At 43.9% G+C, this 24,507-nt stretch overlaps 1 protein-coding gene across 1 annotated transcript in view; it reads right to left on the bottom strand.

Moving 5' to 3' along the window:
• The window catches only part of LOC134339419 (phospholipid phosphatase 3-like), a 104,867-nt gene that overhangs the window by 13,048 nt on the left and 67,312 nt on the right, over positions 1-24,507 (bottom strand). The window contains exons 5-6 of the mRNA XM_063035896.1: positions 23,834-23,891; positions 597-773 (exon numbers count right to left, since the gene is read on the bottom strand). Of these exons, the coding sequence (XP_062891966.1) occupies positions 597-773; positions 23,834-23,891 (235 nt within the window). The remainder of the gene's footprint in view (positions 1-596; positions 774-23,833; positions 23,892-24,507) is intronic.

Here is a 24,507-nt window from a genome sequence, read left to right as displayed (position 1 = left end):
TAGAAATCTTGAGCAACGCATACAAAATGCTGGAGGAACTCAACTGGTCGGGCAGCATCTATGGAGGGGAATAAACAGTTGACATTTTAGGCTGAAACCCTGCATCAAGACTGGAAAGGAAGAGGGAAGAAGCCAGGAGGTGATGGTTGGAGGGGAAGAGTACAAGCTGGCAGGTGAGGTGGAAGGTGGGTTGGGGTGGGGGTGAAGTGAGAAGCTGGGAGGAGATAGGTGGAAGAGGTAAAGAAGATCTGATAGGAGAGGAGAGGGGACCACGGGAGGAAAGGAAGGAGGAGGGGCACCAGAGGCAGGTGAGGAGAAGAGAAAAGGTAAGAGGGGAGCCAGAATGTAGAATGGAAAAGGACAGAAGGGGGATGGGGAGAAATTACTGGGCATTGAGAGAAATCGGTGTTCATACCATCAGGTCGGAGACTGCCAAGGCATCTCATTTCCCTCCGTAGATGCTGCCTGATGGGTTCCTCCAGAGAAAACAACCCAGGTTTGTCCTGCCTCTCCTATAGCACACGCCTCTAATCCAGGCAGCGTCCTGGTGTACTTCTTCACCCTCTCCATGTGACAATAGTAAACCAATTACTTACAATCCAGTAGGCAATTATGGCTCCCTGCAGGAACCCCACAATGACATCGGACGGGTGGTGCCTGTAATCTGACACGCGGGTAAGTCCTGTGTAAATTGCCATCATAATCAGGAGAGCCTGTAGGAGTGGTCTTAGCAACCTCGCTCCTTTCCAGGTAAATCGAGCCTCCAGGTAAAACTGAGAAAGAGAGAAATCAAAGTAAATTTATTATCAAAATGTGTACGTCACCATGTACTAACTTGTGATTCATACCCTCCAGTGTACATCTATATAAATTTGCCAAAGTTTTTGGTGACATGCCGAACCTACACAAACTTCTAAGAAAGCAGAGGTGCTGGCGTGCCTTCTCTGTGATGGTCCCCGGACAGATTCTCCAATAGGGCAACGCCAAGGATGTTAAAGTCACTGACCCTCTCCAGTTCTGATCCCCTCGTGAGGACTGGCTCCCAGACCTCCGTTTTACTGCCCCGTCTTGCAGTCAATAATCAGCTCTTTGGTTTTGCTGATGTTGAGTGAGAGGCTCAACACTCAATCAGACTTTCAATCTCCCTCCTAACCATGTACCAATTCATCACCACCATTGATTTGGCCAACAAAAGTGGTGTCGCCGACAAACATACTGTAGATACAGCACTGGAGTTGTACTTGGACACACAATCGTAGCTGTAAGTTGAGTGAAGCAGGGGGCTAAGCACACAGACTTGTGGTGCATCTGTTCTGATGGTGATTGTGGAGAACCTGTTGATGCCAATCTGTACCCATAGTCAACCTTCAGCCTGCAACTACTCCTGTGAAGACAGCAATATTTTGAATTCTTTTGCAGTGTCAGTACCCAGTCCATAAATATTGATGTACTCTGGGACATCTATAAATACTAAAGCTTTCTGGGATCACATGCAACTAATAATACATTCCTAGCAATCTTCTGTTAACACTATGCACTCTCAGGGATTATCTACAAACGTTGACCCTCTCTCAGGGAGTCCTGTAAGTACTGGAGGGTTTTTCCAAATAGTGCAATGCTTTTAGATATGGCCATTTATTAACGTTCCCTAGGTATTCCAAGACCAAAACAGTCACGTGGGACCTCCTGTAACTCCATGTAGGAGACTTTCAAACACCAATATCAAAGATATTCCACAAAACGTTGAGGCATCTAAAACACTTTCTGAAAATAGCCCACACCTCTAGGGTCTGCCTGAAAATATTAATATAACAGTCTTAAGTTCTTAATTCTGAAATACAGTGACAGCTAATTCAAAGGAAGCAATGTAGTCTGAGTCCATATTTTTCAGAACAACACACATAAAATGCTGGAGGAACTCAGCAAGTCAGGCAGTGTCTATGGAGGGGAATAATGAGTCGCCGTTTCGGGCCGAGACCCTTCATCAGGACTGGAAAGGGTCTACATCCGTGCTGAATTGCTTTGTGATTCTAAAATTATATATTAAATAGAATGACAGTCTGTTCCAGCTCAGCACTGTTCGAAATGAACCTCACATTGGCAGATTTGTATGAAGTCCTTGTGGTGACTCTGAGGTATCAGATTCCCAGGTCGAAAAGCTGGAGCTCTGACAAGGCAGTCTTTACTTTGGCACGTACACATGCATGCACAGTGCAGAGCAGAATTAAAGCAATGAGGAAAATCTGAATCAGTATCCTGAAATCCCAATTTTAGAACTTTATTATGTACACCTGTACACTCTCTCGTTAATGTAAATGTCTAATCAGCCGATCATATGGCTGCAACTCAATGCGCAAAAGCATGCAGACATGGTCAAGAGGTTCAGTTCAAACATCAGAATGGGCAAGAAATGTGATCTAAGTGACTTTGACCATGGAATGATTATTGGTGCCAGACGGGGTGGTTTGAATATCTCAGAAACTGCTGATCTCCTGGAACTTTCATGCACCACAGTCTCTAGAGTTTACAGAGAATGGTATGAAAAACAAAAAAAAAACTTCCAGTGAGCAGCAGTTCTGTGGGTGAAAATGCCTTGTTAATGACAGAGGTGAAGGGAGAATGGCCTGACTGGAAGTCAAACAAACAAGGAAGTGACAATAACTCAAATAATTACGTGTTACAACAGTGGTGTACAAAAGCACATCCCTGAATGAACAATGCATCGAACCTTGTAGTGGATGGGCTCCTGCAGCAGAAGACCACAAACAAATAGGAAATACCTAATAAAATAGCCACCGAGTTTACTTATGAATTCAGAACAAATGAACACTTTCCGATTTCTTTTTAACTTCCTTTGGGGGAGAGACAGTACTGATGTAAAGTCTTAGTGAGATAACAGATAAACAGGACCTTCAGCCCATCGAATCCATGTCACCCATCAGCCAGCCATTTATACTAATCCTACTTTAAGCCCATTTTTTATTTTCCCCATGTTCTCATCAACTCTACTTAGATTCTGCCACTCATCTGCATCCAGGGGCAACTTACAGTGGCAATTTGGCTACTGCTAACACACCTTTGGGATGTGGGAGCAAACTAGAACTTCAGAAGGAAACTCAAAGTTAGGATTGAACCAGGATCTCCGGCACTCTATCAGTGATTTTACTACTTCTTACCCGTGGGATATAAAGCGCCCCAGGCAGGCCTGTTACAGATGCAAGCTACGGCTGACGGACCCTGGGTCGAGGAAGTGACAACGTAGACAACCCACGCATGGTCTCCCTGATACCTGAGTGCTAAACTAGCAGAATAGTGAGACCCTGTTGTCTGTTGCTATGGATACAGAGCAGTCTTTAATAATGATTTCGCCAGATGTGTCTGGAAACTGATTGTGGAGATTCCTTCCTCAACTAACAACACAAGAAAATCATACCTTATATAAAACTTGTAGTTACAACACAACGCACACATGAGGAAATCTGCAGATGCTGGAATTTCAAGCAACACACATAAAAGTTGCTGGTGAATGCAGCAGGCCAGGCAGCATCTCTAGGAAGAGGTACAGTTGACGTTTCGGGCCGAGACCCTTCTTCAGGACTAACTGGAGAACTGAAGAGTAGTCCTTCTTTCGGTTAGTCCTGATGAAGGGTCTCGGCCCGAAACGTCGACTGTACCTCTTCCTAGAGATGCTGCCTGGCCTGCTGCGTTCAGTTACAATATAAGCCTGGTTTTTCCCTCAAATTAAACAAAACTTATTCCCTCCCAATAACAGAAAAAAGCAGAAAAAGCTGACAATGCTTAGCATGTCGGGCAGCATCTATGGACAGAGAAACAGTTAGTGTTGCAAATTGATGTCCCATTGCAATTAGAGGACATGAGGAAACAGGTTTTGAGTTACAGAGGGACAAAATGGAAAGAGCACAGGACACGTCTATGAGAAGGTGGAGATCCTCACTGCCTCGGTAAAGCAGCCAGCACAATCAAAGACTCCACCCACTCTGGACATTTTCTCTTCTCCCCTCTCCCATAAGGCAGAAGATACAAAAGCCTGAAAGCACTTACCGTCCGGTTCAAGGGCAGCTTCTGTCCTGCTGTTACAGACATTTGAATGGACCTCTTGTACAATGAGATGGACTCCTGGCCTCACAATTTACCTTGTTAATGATCTTGCAACTTATTGTCCACCGACACTTTCTCTGTAGGTTCTACACTTGATTCTGCTTTGTTACTGTTTTACCTTATTCTAACTCAATGCACTGTGCAATGATCGGACCTGTACAAACAGTGTGCAAGACCAGCTTTCCACTGCATTTCAGTACATGCACCAATAACAAAACCAATCAAAAGAGGGAGTGGCATTGATGTGGTGGTGCGGCTGAGAGAGATGGCAAAGACTGGTTAATTGCAGAGATTCCAGGCGGAGGTGGTGTCAAGAGATGGAAATGAATGAACCAAAATCAGGTTTATTTTCACTGACATATTCATTGTTCATTGTTTTGTAGCAGCAGTACAGTGCAAGACATAAAAATTACTGCAGATGGTGATGCTCAGGTGTCAGAGGTCACAGGGTCACTAGATGCTGTGGGGACTCGCATAGGTGTAGTGTTATTCTCCCCTTCAAAGTGTGTGAAAAAGCTGACAAGCTCATCGTGGGTGGAGTGTCACCTCCATTTATGCTGCTAGGTTTCGCCTTGTACGAAGTAACGACATAAAACCCTGCCACAGCCGTTGTGCATCTGATTGCATTTCTCACTTCACATGGAATCGCAATTTCGCTCTCTCTGTATGAATTGAATAGACTTTATTATTTACCTCCTTCATATACATGAGAGAAAAAATCTTCACGTTACGTCTCTGTCTAAATGTGCAATGTGCAATTGATAATAAATAGTATGTACAACAGGACAGAAATAATATAACATAGAAATACAGTTGTGTCAGCATGGGTTAAGCAGTCTGACGGCCTGGTGGAAGAAGCTGTCCCGGAGCCTGTTGGTCCTGGCTTTTAGCCGCGGTACCATTTCAAGGATGGGAACAGCTGGAACAGTTTGCGGTTGGGTGTCTCGGGTCCCCAATGATTCTTCGGGACCTTTTTACACACCTGTCTTTGTAAATGTCCTGAATAGTGGGAAGTTCACACCTACAGATGCACTGGGCTGTCTGCACCACTCTCTGCGATTGAGGGAAGCACAGTTCCCATACCAGGCAGTGATGCACCTGTATATATAGGTCGCACCTGGACTTCATGTAGTCAAAAGACACAAGAAAGAAAAGGTTGAAAGTTTAAAGTAGATTTATTATCAAAGTACGTTTATGTCACCATAGACTAGCCTGAGATTCATTTTCTTCTCGGCATTCATAGTAGAATGAAGAGTTGAAAAACTACGTACACAGAAAGACAAGCAACCAATGTGCAAAAGACGACAATCTGTGCAAATACAAACAAATGAATAAACAAAATAATAGTAGAGCTTTAGAGTCCTGGAAAGTGAGTTCAGAGTTGACGTGAGTGAAGTGATCCAAGTGGTTCAGGAGCCTGATGGTTAATGTGTAATAAGTGATCCTGAACATGGTAGTCAGGGACCTAAGGCTCCTGTACCTTCTTTCCGATGGCAGCAGCGAAAAGAGAGCCCGGCCTGGATGGCGGGTGTCCCTGACCATGGATGCTGCTTTCTTGTCGCAGTACTCCTTTTAGATGGTGTTCAGTTGTGAGGCAGGCTTCGCCTAAACATGATCTTGGTTTATTATTATCACGTGTACCAAGGTACAGTGGAAAGACTTTGTGTTGTATACAGATCATTTCATCACATCAGTGCATTGAGGTAAAACAATAAAAGAATGCAGAAAAAAAAAGTTTTACAGTTTACAGAGAAAGTATAGGACAGACAGATAATAAAGTGCAAGGTTATAATGAAGTAGGCTCTGTATCCCTCTAGCTCCTGCCTGTTTATGTCCCTGTTTCAGTAACCTCTGACATGTCGAGTATGAGGGCAGCGCAGTAACGTAGTATTTAGCGCAATGCTTTAGAGTGCCAGTGATCAGTTCCCCCCACCATCTGTAAGATTTGTACTGCGTGGGTTTCCTCCAGATGCTCTGGTTTCCTCCCACATTCCAAAGACATTTGGGTTAGGTTTAGTAAGTCTTGGACATGCTATGCATGCCAACAGTTGCAGGAAGCCCCAACACATCCTCAAACTCCGTTGGGTGTTGGACACAACAACCAACAACCATTTTACTGTATGCTTCCATGTGCATGTGACAAATAAAGCTAATCTTTATCTTTTCATTAACATGTTATCGTACCTTGGTCTATGGACCTCCTCAGTAGGTGTATTCTATGAACCTATTGTCCTCTGTGTAACAAAAAAAGTAACCTTGTAAGTCTCATTTAAACTTTACCACTCTAACCTGGGAGGGATGTAACAATGACTTAATGTTTAGTGATGAGGTCCTGGGACAGGGGGAGATCTGAGAAATTGTCAGAACTGGTATTTAGCCTCTATGAGATAGAGGTCAGCTGGTCAATCAAGTTCAAGCTCCAGTTTAATTATCATTCAACCATACATGCATATAGCCAAATGAAACAGCATTTCTCCAGGGCCAGGGTGTCAAACACATTACCAATAGCACACAGCATATATGGTTATTATAACAGAAAACACACATTAAAAATAAAAATAAAAATAATATAGCCCAAGTCGCTGAATGGCATGGCATGGAGAATGATGGTGCATGGGATATTGTCCTGGTCCAGCTTGTTCTTCCACTGAGCGAACACTGGAGGGCAGCATGGAGTGAACACTGCAGGGAAACATGATGGGAGCAGCCAGTCCCCAACTTGACACAGACTCCAGTAGGCCCACAGAGGCCTCTGCTCTCTCCCACACCACCCCAGCATCTTCCCTTCTGGGTGGATGCAACATGGTCCAAGGGCCTAGTCCTCACCACAACTGAGGCAATGCAGCTCCCCCACTGTCGGTCTTTCCAATGAATTGGTGGACCAGACTTGCAGTATTTCACATCGCCAATGCCCCACAGGGCCTTGTACTCACAAGAAAAACATCCAAACCTTTACTCACACCTTTTTTTAAGACCATGCACTGCCTCAGCACAATAAAGTTACGCAACAAGTCCAAGTGACAGCACGACCACGGTAAGTAATAAATTAACAGCAGCTTCGATGACAATATTGGTAGTTGTCCTACCATTAGAGAGTTAATATTACAGACTGATGATCTTTCATCTGAACTAACTAGTTCTAATGCAAACTGGGAGGATTGGTTATCTGAAATTGTTCATTGAATCCCAAGGGCTGTAACGTGCCCTGACAGAAGACGATAGGCTATTCCTCAAACTTGGTCATGATTCATTGAAACCACACAAGAAATCAAAAGCAGAGAGGTCAGAGGTGAAAATGGAGAAGATGGGAGGTAACTGGAAGGTCAGGGTTGCCTAACAATTCCATCTCTGTCAGAAATGCTTCTTCTCACAAACTTGCCCGGTGATTCCCCAAATTGGAAACAGATCCTCAGGCCAGCATAGGGAGTACTATTAGCTATTTAGAAATTTGTGTCCCGAGGCTCTGTAGTATAGAATTCCAAATAATAACCATCAGGTTTTTCTTTACAAACCCTTTGCTAACATTTGAAAGTACAGCAAATCCTGGAAATATGAATTAGAAAACGTCAGAATTTAGAAATACTAAGAATTTGAAATATAAACAAATGGACAGTTCAAACATGTTACAAAGCATCAGTCAAATCTGAGCGAACTCTTCTCCGAATCCAATTATGTGTCCCACTACTGAAACTCAAACACAAAAATTTTGGTTGGCACACCAGATATTCTTCTGAAGGGCCTTAGACCTGAAATGCTGACTCTGTTTATCATTCCATAAACCTCGCCTGACTTGCTGAGTGTTTCAAGTATCGCCTGCTCAGTTAGACCCGGCTAATTTATTCCTCAATGAGACAACAATTATGATCATTCCAGTCACGTGCTTCGAGACCCAATGGCAACGGTTTCTACATCAACTTTCATGTTTCAAAGCAAGCATTGGCTACAATTCATTGTGGGCGATTTGAGAATGTGAAAGGCACTATGTAAATGTAAATACTTGATATTTTAGTGAGGTTTGGGTAGATAGCATACAGCTTAATCTCTCCAAATTTTATAACTTCTTCACCAAGACAAAATCTTTCTGTTTTTTTCTTTGAATTACATGCTCCTTTCCTTTTGCACACCACATTCCCCACCATCTCCTATGCCCAATCCACAAAGACTTTTGAGTTTAGCAACAGATAATACGGCGGTGATAAATGGTCTATGAAATGTTCACCCTCTTGTCAATTTTATGTCGTTTGAAAATCTGTAAATGTCATTGTTTAGCACTTACATTGCTGTGAGTACCTGGTAGCACTCACATTGACAGTGATGAAATGCTTTTGAGAGGTTGGTCACGATTAGACTGAACTCCTGCCTCAGCAAGGACCTGGACCCATTGCAATTTGCCTATCGCCACAATAGGTCAATGGAAGACGCAATCTCAATGGCTCTTCACACGGCTTTAGACCACCAGGACAACACAAACACCTACTTCAGGGTGCTGTTCATCGACTATAGCTCAGTATTTCATACCATCATTCCCACAATCGTGATTGAGAAGTTACAGGCCTGGACCTCTGTACCTCCCTCTGTAATTGAATCCTCGACTTCCTAACCGGAAGACCACAATATGTGTGGATTGGTGATAACATCTTCTCCTCACTGGCAATCAACACTGGTGCACCTCAGGGGTATGTGATTAGCCCACTGCTCTACTCCCTATATACACATGACTGTGTGGCTATGCATTGCTCAAATATCATCTATAAATTTGCAGATGATACAACCATTATTGGTAGGATCTCAGATGGTGACAAGAGGGCATACAGGAGTGAGATATGCCAACTAGTGGAGTGGTGCCATAACAACAACCTGGCACTCAACGTCAGTAAGTCGAAAGAGCTGGTTGTGGACTTCAGGAAGGGTAAGATGTCAATCCTCATAGTGGGATCAGAAGTGGAGAGAGTGAGCAGCTTCAAGTTCCTGGGTGTCAAGATCTCTGAGGATCTAACCTGGTCCCAACACATTGATGTAGTCATAAAGAAGGCAAGACAGCAGCTATACTTTATTAGGAGTTTGAAGAGATTTGGCATGTCAACAAATACACTCAAAAACTTCTATAGATGTACTGTGGAGAGCATTCTGACAGGCTGCATCACTGTCTGGTATGGAGGGGCTACTGCACAGGACCGAAAGAAGCTGCAGAAGGTTGTAAATCTAGTCAGCTCCATCTTGGGCACTAGCCTACAAAGTACCCAGGACATCTTTAGGGAGCGGTGTCTCAGAAAGGCAGCGTCCATTATTAACGACCTCCAGCACCCAGGACATGCCCTTTTTTACTGTTACCATCTGGTAGGAGATACAGAAGCCTGAAGGCACACACTCAGCTATTCAGGAACAGCTTCTTCCCCTCTGCCAACCGATTCCTAAATGGACATTGAATCCTTGGACACTACCTCACTTTTTTATTTATTTACAGTATTTCTGTTTTTGCACATTTTTAAAAAGATCTATTTAATATATGTATACTGTAATTGATTTACTTGTTTATTTATTATTATTTTATTTATTGATATTATTATTTTTTTCCCTGCTAGATTATGTATTGCATTGAACTGCTGTTGCTAAGTTAACAAATTTCACGTTACATGCCGGTGATAACAAACCTGATTCTGATTCTGATATCTTTACCCTGCAAAACACATCCTCCACAGCGTGCATCTCAGGGTTTACATTCCTTAACACATTCTTTACTTTTGACCTGAATGTTCACATGTGAGGAGACAGAATCAGAGACAAAAGAAATGTAGCAGCATAGGCAACCAGCATTTCTAGAAGTACTTTAACTTACAAATTATGGCCCTTGCCCCACTTTTAAATGTTGAGCAATATGTGCTTGGGTCATTTATCCCTTCAAGTTTCAAAATCTGCCGTTTGGAAGAGTGAATATCAATGTTAATGTTCAGCAACAAAACAAGAGCTAATTAATTAATTAAGGGTCTCACTCTGATACGTTGACTCTGTATTCCCAGACAGGGATGCTGCCTGACCTGCTGAGTTCCTTCAGCATTTTGTATGCGTTACTCCGGATTCCCAGCATCTGCAGAACCTTGTGTGTATACAGGCTCATCTTTGGGATACAGGAGGAAACTGGAGCAGCCAGAAGAAGCCTGTGTGGTTACGTGCAGAACGTATGAACTCTTTACAGACGGCAGCAGGAACTGAACAAGAGGAATTCTGCAGATGCTGGAAATTCAAGCAACACACATCAAAGCTGCTGGTGAATGCAGCAGGCCAGGCAGTCCTGACGAAGGGCCTCGGCCTGAAACGTCGAGTGTACCTCTTCCTAGAGATGCTGCCTGGCCTGCTGCGTTCACCAGCAACTTTGATGTGTGTAGGAGGAATTGAACCTGGTTTGTTGACTTTGTGATAGCATTATGCTAACTATGATACCATCATGCTGCCCAGTTAAACCCACACAAGGAAAGGAACCTTACAGACAGAAAGGCAGATGCCCTTTGCCTTTCTATCTGCGAGACAGGATGGGGCTCCCATTGATCACCAGCGGTGCCCCCTCCGTTCATCAAGCATCAACGATCAACTTTATTCACTGAATACATTTACATGTATTAGGAATTTGCTGTGGTGTGTTGGCATGACATGCAAAAAAAAAACAAACACAACATTCAGCAATTATATAAAAAATATTAAAAAATAATATAAAAATAATCTTAGACGTTAAAGTACAGATATATACTTAGTAGCCCCTTTATTAGGTACACCTGTGCTCATTAATGCAAATATCTAATCAGACAATCATGTGGCAGCAACTCATGCATTAAAGCATGCAGACATGGTCAAGAGGTTCAGTTGTTGTTCAGATCAAACATCAGAATGAGAAAGAAATGTGATCTAAGTGACTTGAACTGTGGAATAACTGTTGGTGCTCAGGCAGTATCTCAGAAACTGCTCATCTCCTGGGATGTTCATGCACAACAGTCTCTAGAGTTTACAGACAATGGTGCGAGAAACGGAAAAACATCTGGTGAGCAGCAGTTCTGTGGGTGAAAATGCCTTGTTAATGAAAGAGGTGAGAGGAGAATGGCCAGACTGGTTCAAGCCGACAGGAAAGTGACAGTAACTCAAGTGACCATGCATGGTGTGCAGCAGACCATCTCTGAATGCACAACACATCAATCCTTGTGAAGTGGATGGGCTATAGCAGTGGAAGACCACACTAGCTTCCACTCCTGTACCTAAAAGGTGGCCACAGAGGGTAGAACAAAATGTATGCAAATATGTACAGTACAGGACTTGTTCGAATTCAGGAATTGTTAGAAGACGATCGAGGCGAAAAACCAGAAATTAAGAAAAACATTCAAGGTCCAAGTATTTTAAAATCTGAAGTTTGTAATGCAATAAATAAGACGAAGAAAGGAAAGGCAGCAGGTCCTGATGAATTAGTAATAGAACAAATTATCGCCCTTGAAGATTATGGAATTGAAAAACTTACTAATTTAATCAATGATAGTTATGAGACTGGAACAATACCAGAAGAGATGAAAAAATCAGTATTTATCACACTTCCTAAGAAAGCTGGAGCAATAGAATGTGAATTACATAGAACCATAAGTTTAATGAGTCATATCACCAAGATACTTCTAAGAATTTTGATGACAAGAGCTAAAAGTAAGATACAAGCTGAAATAGGCAAAGAACAATGTGGTTTTGTGAAAGACAAAGGTACAAGAAACCAATATTGATGTTAAGGATACTATCAGAACGAGCTATTCAAGTGCAAAAAGATTTGTTTGTTTGTTTTATCGACTACACAAAAGCATTTGATAAAGTGAAGCGCAATAAGTTATTTGAAATATTACAGAAAACTCTAGATCTAGATTCGAAAGATCGCCACCTAATCAGGAATCTGTACTGGGAACAAACTGCCGCTGTAAGAATAGATGGAGAAGTGAGTTAGTTTATGAAAATCAAGAGGGGCGTTAGACAAGGGTGTGTTTTCTCCCCTGATTTATTTAATGTGTACAGTGAAACAATATTACAAAAAATAAGAGACATCTTGGGATTCAAAGTTGGTGGTGAAAACATCAATAATTTCAGATATGCGGATGACACTGTGTTAATTGCAAGTACGGAGGAAGAACTACAAAACTTAATTGATATAACTGTTGAAGAAAGTGCAAAAATGGGTCTATCTATCAATTGCAAAAAGACAGAATGCATGGTGATATCCAAAAAGAAGAAGAATCCTATCTGTAGGCTGAGAATAAACCAGGAAGACACAAAACAAGTTCAGAACTTTTGCTACTTAGGAAGCTGGGTGACATCAGATGGCAGGTGCGACTTGGACATCAAAAGAAGAATAGGGATGGCAAAAGACACCTTTACGAGAATGAAGAGTATACTGACCAATACTAAACTAGGAATGACAACCCGCCTCAGAGTACTGAAATGTTACGTTTATCCAGTTATTTTATATGGCTCAGAATGTTGGACAATATCTAGTAACATGAGGAAATGAATTGTAGCAGCAGAGATGTGGTTTTTGAGGAGGATGCAAAGAATATCATGGATGAAACGAATATCTAATGAAGATGTCATGAACAGATCGAGCACAAAAAGAGAAATAATGTATGAGATCATGAAAAGGCAACATAACTTCATTGGACATGTGATCAGGAAAGAGGAGTTAGAATGCACGGTAATTATGGGAGAGATTGAAGGGAAGAAAGCAAGAGGAAGACAAAGACAAATGATGATGGAGACAGCAGCCAGAGAACTGGAAATGAATACCAATGAATTGATCCACTTGACCCGAAACAGGAGTGTGTGGGCCATGGCAGTCAAAGCTCAAACTGGGCATGGCACCTGATGCTGATGATGATGATGATGACAGGACTGGGTAACAGAAGAGAAACGCTGTCCTGTTCCACCTCTTTTTGCCACAGAACTAGAACAGCCTCTGACTCACAGTGTCAGAGAAATAGATTTGATCCTGAACCCTGATGCTGTGTAGAGTTTGCATGTTCTTCCCTTGACCACGTGGGCTTCCCTGGGTGCTCTGCTACCTCCCGCATCCAAAGATGTGTGGGTTAGCAGGGTAATTCATCTATTGCCTTTAGAATCTGAGGGAACCGAAGGAGATGTGGGATTAATGTAAATCAATATAAATGGGTGGTTGCCGATTGGTACAGACTTAATGGGCATGTTTCCAACAACTTCTTCCTCTATCGACAGCCTGTTATCTCACCCCCCTCATCGTACTTACTTGTTAAGTTACCAAATATGGAACAAGTATGAAACAGTTCTGCTATTCGATCGAATGAGACCTTTGACAAGATGTCACGCAAAAACAGATTAGAAAGGCAAAGATAATTGAAAAGCGAAAACAAAAGCTGGGACGTCAGACGCAAGTTCTCTACAAAGAGAGTGGAAGGAATGCCAGGGTAGCGGGGAGACATATTAGGGGCATTTAAGAAACTCTTAGAAGGCACATGGATGATAGACAAAATGAGTGCTATGTAGGAGGGAAGGGTTAGCTCTCAGAGCAGTTACAAGTTTGGCAAAATGTTGTGCACTGAGGGACCTGCACTGTGCTATGTTCTATGTTTTAAAAAAAAGGCTTGTGAAAATGACACAAAAATAGAAGTTGAAACACTCAGCAGGTCAGGCCGCATCTGTGGGGAAACATGGGGAATCTTTCATTTGCGGAATGACTGACTTGAAATCTAAATCAGGTTTATACAGTATACGACATGAAATTAGTTGTTTTGTGGCAGCAGTACGGTGCAAGGACATGAAATTACGATAAATTACGAAATCAACAAATAGTGTGCAAATTAGGAATAATGAGGTAGTGTTCATGGACCGTTCAGAAAGGAAAAGGGCTGCTCCTGAGTCATTGAGTGTTTGTCTCCGACGGTCGGGGCCCTGGGTGATGGATGCTGCCTCCCTCAGGCACCAGCTTTCGAAGATGTTCTCGTTGGTGGGCAGAGTTGTGCACTGGAGCCTCCACATACCAGGCTGTGATTCACTTTCCAGACTCAGATTCATTTATTTATCACCCGCACGTGGAAACAAACACTGTTTGAGTGAGCAACCTTTAGAACCCAAGGATGAGCTGGGGGCAGCCCACAAGTGTTGCCACGCATTACAGTGTCAACAGAGCATGCTTTAAGTGTTTTAGGTATTTATTTTCAAAAGGAGAATTGTAGAACCTCCACAGATGCAGCAGCGTGTATAGACCGGATGTTTCAGTTGCTGTGGACTGGGAGAGTACGGGAATGGGGCTTGGATACGAGCGGTGGAGAGAGGGTCCCTCTTCCTCCCCGACCCCCCTCCTTCTTCTCCAGCTCATCCCTTCCAACTACGGCAGTTTGTTCAGCATCTGGTCGGGGGCCTCCTGGGGTCCAGATCCGCAGGAAGTCCAGCGCTGGCACGGGAGCACGGTACGTGTTCGGCAGCGAGCAGGCCCTGGCACCTCAGAGGTCCTGTCACGCCAGCTCCACTGTCTCGTCTGATGCATTTTTAGCAGCGTCTGGCGGGGGGGGGGGAGGGCTCAAGTGCGAGAAAAGGGACAGCCTGGAAAGGACGGTTTTGCTACGAAGGGGAAATGCCACTCTATTTAAAGGGGAACTCGGCCCTGTTTGAAAAGAAAATGACAAAACTTCGACAGTTTCCTCTCCAACACTATTTTCTGCCAAGTCCTCAGATGGGTGTGTCTCCGCACCGTGGCAAAGTTCAACAAGCCACAATCCACTGTCTTCCTGCTTGTTTAATTACATCAGGTTTCCCACTGACAACTTCCCTTTGTGAGCCCCACCGGGCTGAGTGCAGGAAAACGCCCTGGGATCTATTTGTGAGTTCAATGCCGTATGACAATTCCTCATGTCACTGAGACCAGGATGAACTCATACACTGAAAGAAGGCTGCTGGGGACAGTGGGGTTTCATCCAGGGAAGGATGCCTCAAGGTTTCCAAACTTGCAGGATGGAAGATCGCTGATCGCAAAGACCCAGAATTTATTCCAGCTTGATGGAAATTCATGAAGTGGATTTAAGTCACAGGTTACATGGAGTATTTCTTCATAACATTAATATGTGGAAAGTAAAGTCTGAGGCACCTCTACCTCCCCCTGTGATTGTCCTACACCCAACTTCCTTTCAGGAAATTCCAAGTTTCCACAGGAAGACGCAGCCAAAATCCAAATTCAAATTCAAGCTTTTCCGATTGCCGATTCCCAGCCTTCAAATGGATTTAACGTCTTAGCCAGACTTGCTAATTTTTCCACGTTCACTAGATGTAATTAGTACTTTTAACTGTATGGTCACCATTGTGACTCAAGGGAACAGCAACGTTTTGGTAACATAAGTGATAACTCACCTCACAAACATCTGGAAAGCTGGCCTTATTATCTGCCTGCACTACACTTCCCCTGTAACATTGTACTCTGCATTCTGTTATTGTTTTTCCTTTGTACTACCTCGGTGATCTGATCCGTACGGACAGCACGCAATACATGCATCATTGAGCCTGGTGGTACAAGCTTTCAGGCTTTTGTATCTCCTGCCCGAAGGGAGAGGGGAGAGGGGAGAGGAGAGAACCCCTGGGGCAGCTGGGGCCTTTGATCATGCTGATGCTTTACTGAGGTAGTGAGAAGCATAGACTGACTCCGTGGAGGGAAAGCTGGTTCTGGTGACGTACTGAGCCACATCCACAACTCTCTGTAGTTTCCTGCGGTTATGTGCTGAGCAGTTGCCATACCAGGCCATTATGCATCCAGACAGAATGCTTTCTATGGTGCATCAAAAAAATTGGTTGTGGTTGATGGGAACATGCCAGATTTCTTTAGCCTCTTGAGGTAGTAAGCTTTCTTGGCCATGACATCGATGTGGTTGGACCAAGACAAGCTACTGGGGATCTTTATGCCAAGGAACTTGACGCTCTCAACCTCAACACTGTTGATGTAGACAGGAGCATGTGTACCACCTCCCTTCCTGAAGTCAACAACCAATCCTTTAGGTTCATTTTAAAAAACTTCGGACATGTGATAATAATAAACAAATTTACCAAACTAATTTACATCTCATCAAGGTCACAGCAATGAGATACAATACTAATATACCCTGGATAGAGGGAGCATGGAGAGGATGCTTTCATTAGTAGCAGAGTCTAGGGTCTGAGGTCATAGCATCTCTCTCTCTCTAAGAGCTGAGATGCTGAGGAATTTCTTCAGTCAGAGGGTGGTGAATCTGTGGAATTCATTGCCATGGATAACTGTGGAGTCCAAATCACTGGGCGTGCTTCAGGCAGAGACTGCCAGAGTCTTTAATTGTAAGGGACTCAAGGGTTATGGGAGAGCGGGGTTGAGAGAGAGAAAAAATCAGCCATGATTGAATGGCAGAATGGACTGAATGCGTCAAAGGGCCTAAATCTGCTCTATATTTTACTAGTGACAGGGTGGTAAGATGTATAGTGAAGACAACTGCAAGAGTCGGTAGGTTTGTAAAAGATGTCAGTGGATAGTCTGTCTTCAGAGATGGAGACAGAGACATCAAGAAAGGTGACAGAAGAGTTGCGACATTGCTGATTCTTATTGAAGCAGGATTGTGGGTTGTTTGGAGACACCAGTGCGCACACACAGCAGCTAGCACGTGCAGATACAAAGACGACATGGAGATGCTGCAAAGAGCCATCTGGTGTCTAAAGTGACTGAGGAGGAGCTGACGAGAGGAGTGAAAACCATCATCAAACAGAATGGGAGGCTGTAACTCCCTTGGGAACACCATAGGACTATTAAAACAAAAAGTTCATGCCATCTCCTTCCCCCAGCTTTAACAAGTTTCTTCTCCCAGGCAGTCAATCTGATCGACCACTCTTGTTAACCCCCCCACTCACCCCTCTCTATTACATGTCACTACTCTGCACTATAAACACTTTCTTTATAATGCTGTTCACATTGTAAATACATGCTGGTATGAATTTATTTATTTTTCTCCATATCTGCAGTTCTCACATTACTTTAATGTTGAATGTTGCTGTTTTTAGTTACATATCACACCAACAAACCACAGCAGATTCCTAAATACATGTAAATGTACACGATGAATAAAGGTGATCCTTGCTCCTCACTGTTGACCTGGTGCGGACTCAATGTGGCTTTAGGCCTTCCCGAACTGAATTTTACGACATGGAGACACAAGTGTCAGCAGATACCGGAATCTGGAGCAAAAACCAACTGGAGAAACTCAGGGCAACATCTATTGGGACTAATGCAGGGTCTCAGCCCAAAGAGTAGTATTGCAATGACAACCTGACACTCAATGTCAGAAAGGCTCAGGAACTGATTGTGGACTTCAGGAAGGAGAAGTCAAGGATACACACACCAGTCCTCATTGAGGGGTCAGTGGTGCCAAGCGTGAGCAGTGGCAAATTCCTGGCTGTCAACATCTCTGAAGATCTACCCTGGGCCCAACTATTACGAAGAAGGCACATCGCCGGCTATGTTTCATTAGGAGTTCGAGGAGATTTGGTATGTCACTAAAGACTCTAGCAAATTTTTACAGATGTACCACGGAGAGCATTCTGATTGGTTTCATCACTCTCTGGTATGGAGAGACCAATGCATCCCCTGCCATCATGGACATCTTCAAAGGGCAACATCTCAAAAAGGTGGCATTCATCACTAAGGACACCCATCTCCTTGGTTACACCCTCTCCTCATTACTACCATCAGAGAGGAGGTACAGGAGCCTGAAGACACACATTCAATGTTTTAGAAACAGCTTCTTCCCCTCTGCCATCAGGTTTCTGTATGGACAATGAACCCATGAACACCACCCCATTATTTTTGCCCTCTTTTTGAACAACTTAATTTTCTAAAAATATACAGTGCATTTGAGTTAATTAGGACACATCAGGACCAGTACATTTTGGCCCCGTTGTGTGGCTGCCCCAGTTAGCTGAAGCTTCATGGAAGTAGTTTAAAACATATAAAAAAAGATAAACTGAAGACTGAACTATGTAGTTAAATGAAATACAGAACAAATTAGAAAACTGCCATTATTACTGGAGGTTGTCCATCGTATCCGACGATGACAGGAAACCGGGGTGGGAGAGTTTTTAAAGTGGAAGTGCCACTGCACTGGGGCAGTTACACTCTGTCAACCTCAGAAGTCCGGGTCCAGTGGTACAAACAGTCGTCACAAACTGGGAGCTTCCTTGGCTGCAGTGGCTGACCATGATGTCTTCTGTGCTCGTCATACCCTTCACTCTTCACGAAGCGCTGCAGGGCCGCCTCCTGGCCGTCGGATCTCGCTGTAGATCCATCTGCTCAGTCCACTGGAGCTGGCTTCACATGCTGAGACAGCTATGTCCCTATCTCCCCGGGTTATCAGCCCCACCGGCTACCCTCACCTGGTTTAGCCCGCCTGTCGAAGCAGTGTACAGGGATGTGGCTACTGTCAGATGCAAACAACTACTTGGAGCCACAAGTGAGGGCTGAGTGTCTGGTGGGGTCTAAAGGTAACAGTCAAGATGATTGTCGATATGCTCAAATTCTTCATAGTTCCTAACTTGCTGAAGTAGTAAAATCATTTCTCTTTCACTCCTGGCCATTTCTGGCATTTCCAAGCCTGAAAGCTTGAAACCACAGTGAGCAAAACAGTTCTAAATTGTATTACTGCTTATTTTGCACTAACTGTCCGTGACAAAAACACTGTTTTTTGAACACAAACACATGCAACTGATGCTATTTAAAAACTTCGCTCTACACACGGTGTAGTGTCTAACAGCCACACAAGCGCACACGACTGGCGCTAGTTAGAAACCGTTTGGCAATAGTCTCCTGTCCCAATTAAGCGGCATAGTGCCCCAAATAAATTAAGTGAATCCCAGCTATATTCTCGATTTCTTTTTGTTCTTTAAGAGTTGTCCAAATAAGTGGACGCCCAATTAACCGATGGCCCAATTAAACAGAATCCACTGAATATATCTATTTATGTATTGCAAATTATAGTATATTTTGTGCAGTGCATCGTACTGTTGCTGGAAAACTAATTTTACGACATCTGTCAGTGATGATAAACTGGATTCTGAATCTGATTCTAAAGGTTGATCACCTCTCTGCCTCCACAGATGCTGAGGTTCTCCAGCACCTCGTTCCTCTGCTCTGTATTCATGATGTGAACTTTTGCACCTCTAGTATCAGGAGGCTGGATATACTGGCTAACAAAGGAATAATGTTTATGAGGGAAAGAACTGCCTGCAGTGTGGAATTTCCAGTCAATTCTTTCCTGGAAAATGCAAACTCGATTGACTGGAATTAATGAAAGACTGCAGGAAGACATGGGAGAAAAGGCTAATATTTCAGCATGACATCACTTGTGAAACTGAGTGTGTGTGGGAGTAGGGAGAGCGCCAAACCTAAGTGGAATGAAGTTAATCAAAATCAGATCTAGTGACAGTCTCTTCTGGAGATAAACCACACTGCTGTTGAGACTGCTGTAAACTACAGAGCTGTTAACCCTCCCAGTGAGCTCAGTGCCCTTGGTAATTATCGGCTATACTCAGTCGGATTGGGCACTGCCCTCAAGCATAATTCACACTTAATTTCTATTTAATCGCTCACAAGGGATTAGCTCCTTAAATGCTGATTGCGAGATGAGGCAGAGCTCGTTCTGTTAAGGGCCATTAAATAAATGCACGTTGCAGCTTGAGCCTCCTGATAAAATAAAGGCTGAACCTCTCTTTGCCTTGGCAGAGCTGCCACAGTCCTTCCCTATTTATCCTTGGATGTTTACAGCATCGGAGTGGGAGGAGACAGGTTTCCGTCAAAACAACCCTCTGGATTTTCACTCTGAGCGCTCACTCCCAGCACCGAGTAGGGTTGCAGTGTGCACCATCTGCGAAAACTCAGGCCTCTCTTCAGCTCCCAGACCAGTGACCTCAACCCCCAATGCCTCTCAGTTTCCCTCTCAGTCAAAGATTACAGAGCAGATTTATTTCTGACACGTACATTGAAACACTGAAACGTACAGGGAAATGTGTCCTTTGCATCAAATCAGATCAGTGAGGATTACGCAGGTCTTGTCACTTTTCTGATTGCATGCCCATTGGAATATTTCATTTATTTGGAGGTACAGCACTGATCTCGTCTCTCTCCAGGCAAGGTGGGCCTGTACAGAAGGGCTGAACTGGAGGGGGACTAATATCCTAGCGGTAAGGTTGGCCAGTGCTGCACTGGGGGGGGGGTGGAGGGTTAAACTAGAGTTGAGGGAGATAGCAACCAGACCACCAGGACCCAGACCTGCGTGGTGGTGCAGAAAGACGTTGTTAAACCTATGTACAGAGTCAGGTTGAGTATGGTGGGCCTAATGTTTTGACTGTGTGTATTTTAATGCAAGGAGTATCGTAGGAAGGCTTGGGGCATGGATCAGCGTGTGGAATTATGACAATATAGTCACTCGTGAGACTTGGTTGCGGGAGGGGTGGGACTGGCAGCTCAGTGCTCCAGGCTCCCATTGTTTTAGACAAAATAGAGCAGGAGAGATTGAAGGCATCACTAGTCAAGGAAAATGTCATGGCAGTGCTCAAGTCAAGTCAAGTTTCGTGTCATTTAACTATATACATGTACACCGTCAAAGGAGACAACGTTTCTCCGGACCAGGGTGTAAAGCTCAGTTGTACACATAACGCACACTCATAACACAAAATAACTTAGGAAATTAAGGATAAAATCTACAGATGAATTACACATATATAAAGTGTCTAAGTTAAATATTGTAAGGTCTAGAACAGATTAATCTGTGGCACTTGTGAATGTGAGGTGGCAGGGAGTTCAGAAGTCTAATGGCCTGAGGGAAGAAACTGTTTGCCAGCTTGTTTCCCAACAAGATCGTTCTTGTTTTGATGCATCAGATGGCAGAAAGTCCAAGAGGACACTGGACGGATGGGTGGGATCCTTAAGGAGCACTCCTGATAAATAACCCCGATGGGTGTTAAGGAGACTCTCTATGACCCTCACAGCCCTTCGTAGGGGCTTCCGGTCCGATGCGTGGCTGCTCCTATATCAGATGGAGACGTAGCTTGTCAGGACAGTCTCAATGGTGCACCCAGGATAGACTGGGGAGCTTGTCTAGTCAGACAGGGCAGTGAGGAAAGGTATGACCATGTTAATGGTATTATATTATAGACCACCCAGCAGACTGCAGCATGTAGAGGAGCCAATTTGTAGACAGGTCGCAGACTGTTGCAAGAAACATAAGGTTGCACTAGCAGGCAACTTTAACTTTCCAGATATTGACTGTGACTCCTGTTTTGTAAAAGGGCTGGCTGGATGAGAAAGAGTTTGTCAAATGTTTCCTTAGTCAGCCCATTCAAGTCCCAACTAGAGCGAGTCTGATATTAGATCTCCTGTTAGGGAGTGAAGTAAGACAGGTGACAGAGGTTTGAATAGAGAAACACTTGGCACTTTGTGATCATAATGCTTTTAGTTTCAAGGTAATTATGGAAAAGAAACACACTTAAAAGTTGCTGGTGAATGCAGCAGGCCATGCAGCATCTATAGGAAGAGGTACAGTCGATGTTTCGGGCCAAGACAAGAATGGAAAAGAGTAGGTTTGATTCTCGGGTTGAGATTCTAAATAGGAGAAAGCCAATTTTGATAGTATCAGAAAGGATCTGTCAAGTGTGGCTTGGGACAGTTTGCTTTCTGGCAAAGTCATACTTGGTAAGTGGGAGGCCTTGAATGGTCAAGTTTAGAAGCATACAGAGTTTTTATGTTCCTGGCAAGGGCAACGCGTTTCGGGAATCTTGGTTTCTGAGAAATAGATGGGGGAAGATCTTAAATGGATTTTTTTTGCATCTGCATTTACCTGGGAGATGGACGCAGAGCAGCAGTGAGGTCATGGACCCTATATAGATTAAAGAGGAGGAGGTAAGTTAGGGTGGATAAATCCCCTAGGCCTGGCAAGGTGTTCCTTCGGATCCCATGGGAGGTGAGTGGAGAAATTGCAGGGGCCTAGCAGAGGTATTTAAAATATCCTTATCCACGGGCGAGGGGCCGGATGACTGGAGGGTAGCTAATGTTGTTCCATTGTTTAAGAAGAGCTCTAAGAATAAGCCAGGATATTATAGGTTGGTGAACTGACATCAGTAGTGGGAAAGTTTTTGGAAGGCAGTCTAAGGGACCGGATGTGGACAGACAGGGGCAAAGGGTGGTGCGGAAACATAGCGGTTAGCACAACGCTTTACAGTATCAGCGACCAGGGTTCGATTCCCAACACGGTCTGTAATGAGTCTGTACATTCTCCCCATGACTGCGTGGGTTTCTTCTGGGTGCTCTGGTTTCCTCCCAGTCCAAAGATGTACCGGCTGTTAGGCTAATTGGTCATTGTAAATTGCCCCACGATTAGGCCGGGGTTAAAACCGGAGGTTGTTGGCTGGCATGGCTTGAAGGGCCTATTTAGTGCTGTATCTCAATAAGTAAATTAGGGATCTGGACCAGCTGGAAAAATGAGTTAAAAATGACAGATGAAATTTAACGCAGACAAGTGTGAGATGTTGCACTTTGGGAGGACCAGGCAGGGTAGGAAAACCAGGGAAGCAGTGTGGCTGTGAAGAGAAAGCATTTCAGGATGTATATTGTATACATTTCTCTGACATTAAATGTACCTTTGACCTTTGAACCTTGGTTTTTGAGCGATATTAAGGCCCCGGTTAAGAAAATGAAGGAGGTGCACCGCAGGTGGGAAGAAATGAGGCACTTAAAAGTACAAGAAATGCAGGAGAACACTTAGGAGATTAGGATGGCTGAGGTTGCTCTAGCAGTCAAGGTGAAGGAGAATCGTAGAAGGTTCTCCAGATACATCAAGAGCAAAAGGATAGGAAGGGACAAAATTGGTCCTCTGGATGATCAGAGTGGTAATCTATGCAAACCCTTTACAGACGGCTGTGGGAATTGAACCTGGGTCGCTGGCACTGTAAACCTCTATGAGGGTCGCTATGCTGCTGTACCACCGCTTTAATATCTGCCGCTAAAGGAAGTGACAATAAGCCATTTTATTGAACTACCGCACTTCATGTCGTGAAGGTGCTGTTTGGAAGGGAGATTCAAGGAACAAAATATTTGGTTACTCGCCAGTTACACTTGATAGAATATAGAACAGTACAGGCCCTTCAGCCCACAATGTTGTACTGACCTTTTAATCTACTCCAAGATCAACCTAAACAACAAGAGATTCTGCAGATGCTAGAAATCTAGAGTAACACACACAAAAAATGCTGGTGAACGCAGCAGGCCAGGCAGCATCTATAGGAAGAGGTACAGCATCTCTTCCTATAGATGCTGCCTGGCCTGCTGCGTTCACCAGCATTTTTTGTGAGTTACTCAAAGATCAATCGAACCCTTTCTTCCCTCACAGCCCTCCATTTTTATATCATCTATGTGCCCACCTAAAAGCCTCTCTAAACATCTGCCTCGACCACTACCTCTGTCAGTGTGTTCCACAAACCCACCACTCTGTGTAAAAAAACCTGTTTGTAAACATACTCCTCCGTGCTCCATTTCACCCCAGGTTTCTGAAGTTGGAGGTATTTGAAATGATTGTGCTGCTTTCTCTCACACAGTGACACACTGTGTCGGCGATGACACAGGTTGCAACATGTTCGGGTGCTGCAATGGTCAATGGAATTTGCTGCATTGAACACTCACCGCCAGGTAGAGAAGGGTGTACATGGCAAAGGAGGCGTGGCCAGAGTAAAACGACTTCCTGAAAGTGAAAACAAAACACCCAAAGTGAGTCACTCAGGTTAAAAGAGCTCTTTGCCAGACAGAAAATTACTTTAAAGTAATTTTGACTTGCAGTTCTGAAGTTCAATAGGTGCTAACATACATTGCCTCTTATGTCCTGGCCAACCCACTTCAGAATAGTGCCCAACAGTGAACGCATGCAATGGAGATTTTTACATCACACCTGTTTGACCGTACAGAGTGCCTTGTTCCTTTGAAGTTATAGGATCTGAATTTGCTGGCATTTACTGCAACCTATATCTCGTTTTACGTTTGATATATTTAGAGACATAGCACAGTAACAGCACAGGCCTGATGAGTCTGTGGAGCCCAATTACACTCATGAACAATTAACCTACTAATCCGACCGTCTTTGGAGATCGAGCACCCAGAGGAAACCCACACAGTCATGGGGAGAACGTACAAACCCTTTACAGACGGCTGCGGGAATTGAACCTGGGTCGCTGGCACTGTAAACCTCTATGAGGGTCGCTATGCTGCTGTACCACCGCTTTAATATCTGCCGCTAAAGGAAGTGACAATAAGCCTTTTTATTGAACTACCGCACTTCGTGTCGTGAAGGTGCTGTTTGGAAG

This window comes from Mobula hypostoma, chromosome 29 (assembly GCF_963921235.1).
Source record: "Mobula hypostoma chromosome 29, sMobHyp1.1, whole genome shotgun sequence".
Classification (NCBI taxonomy): Eukaryota; Metazoa; Chordata; class Chondrichthyes; order Myliobatiformes; family Myliobatidae; genus Mobula; species Mobula hypostoma.
Note: the sequence above shows the minus strand (reverse complement) of the source record. Positions and strands in the feature narration are given on the sequence as shown.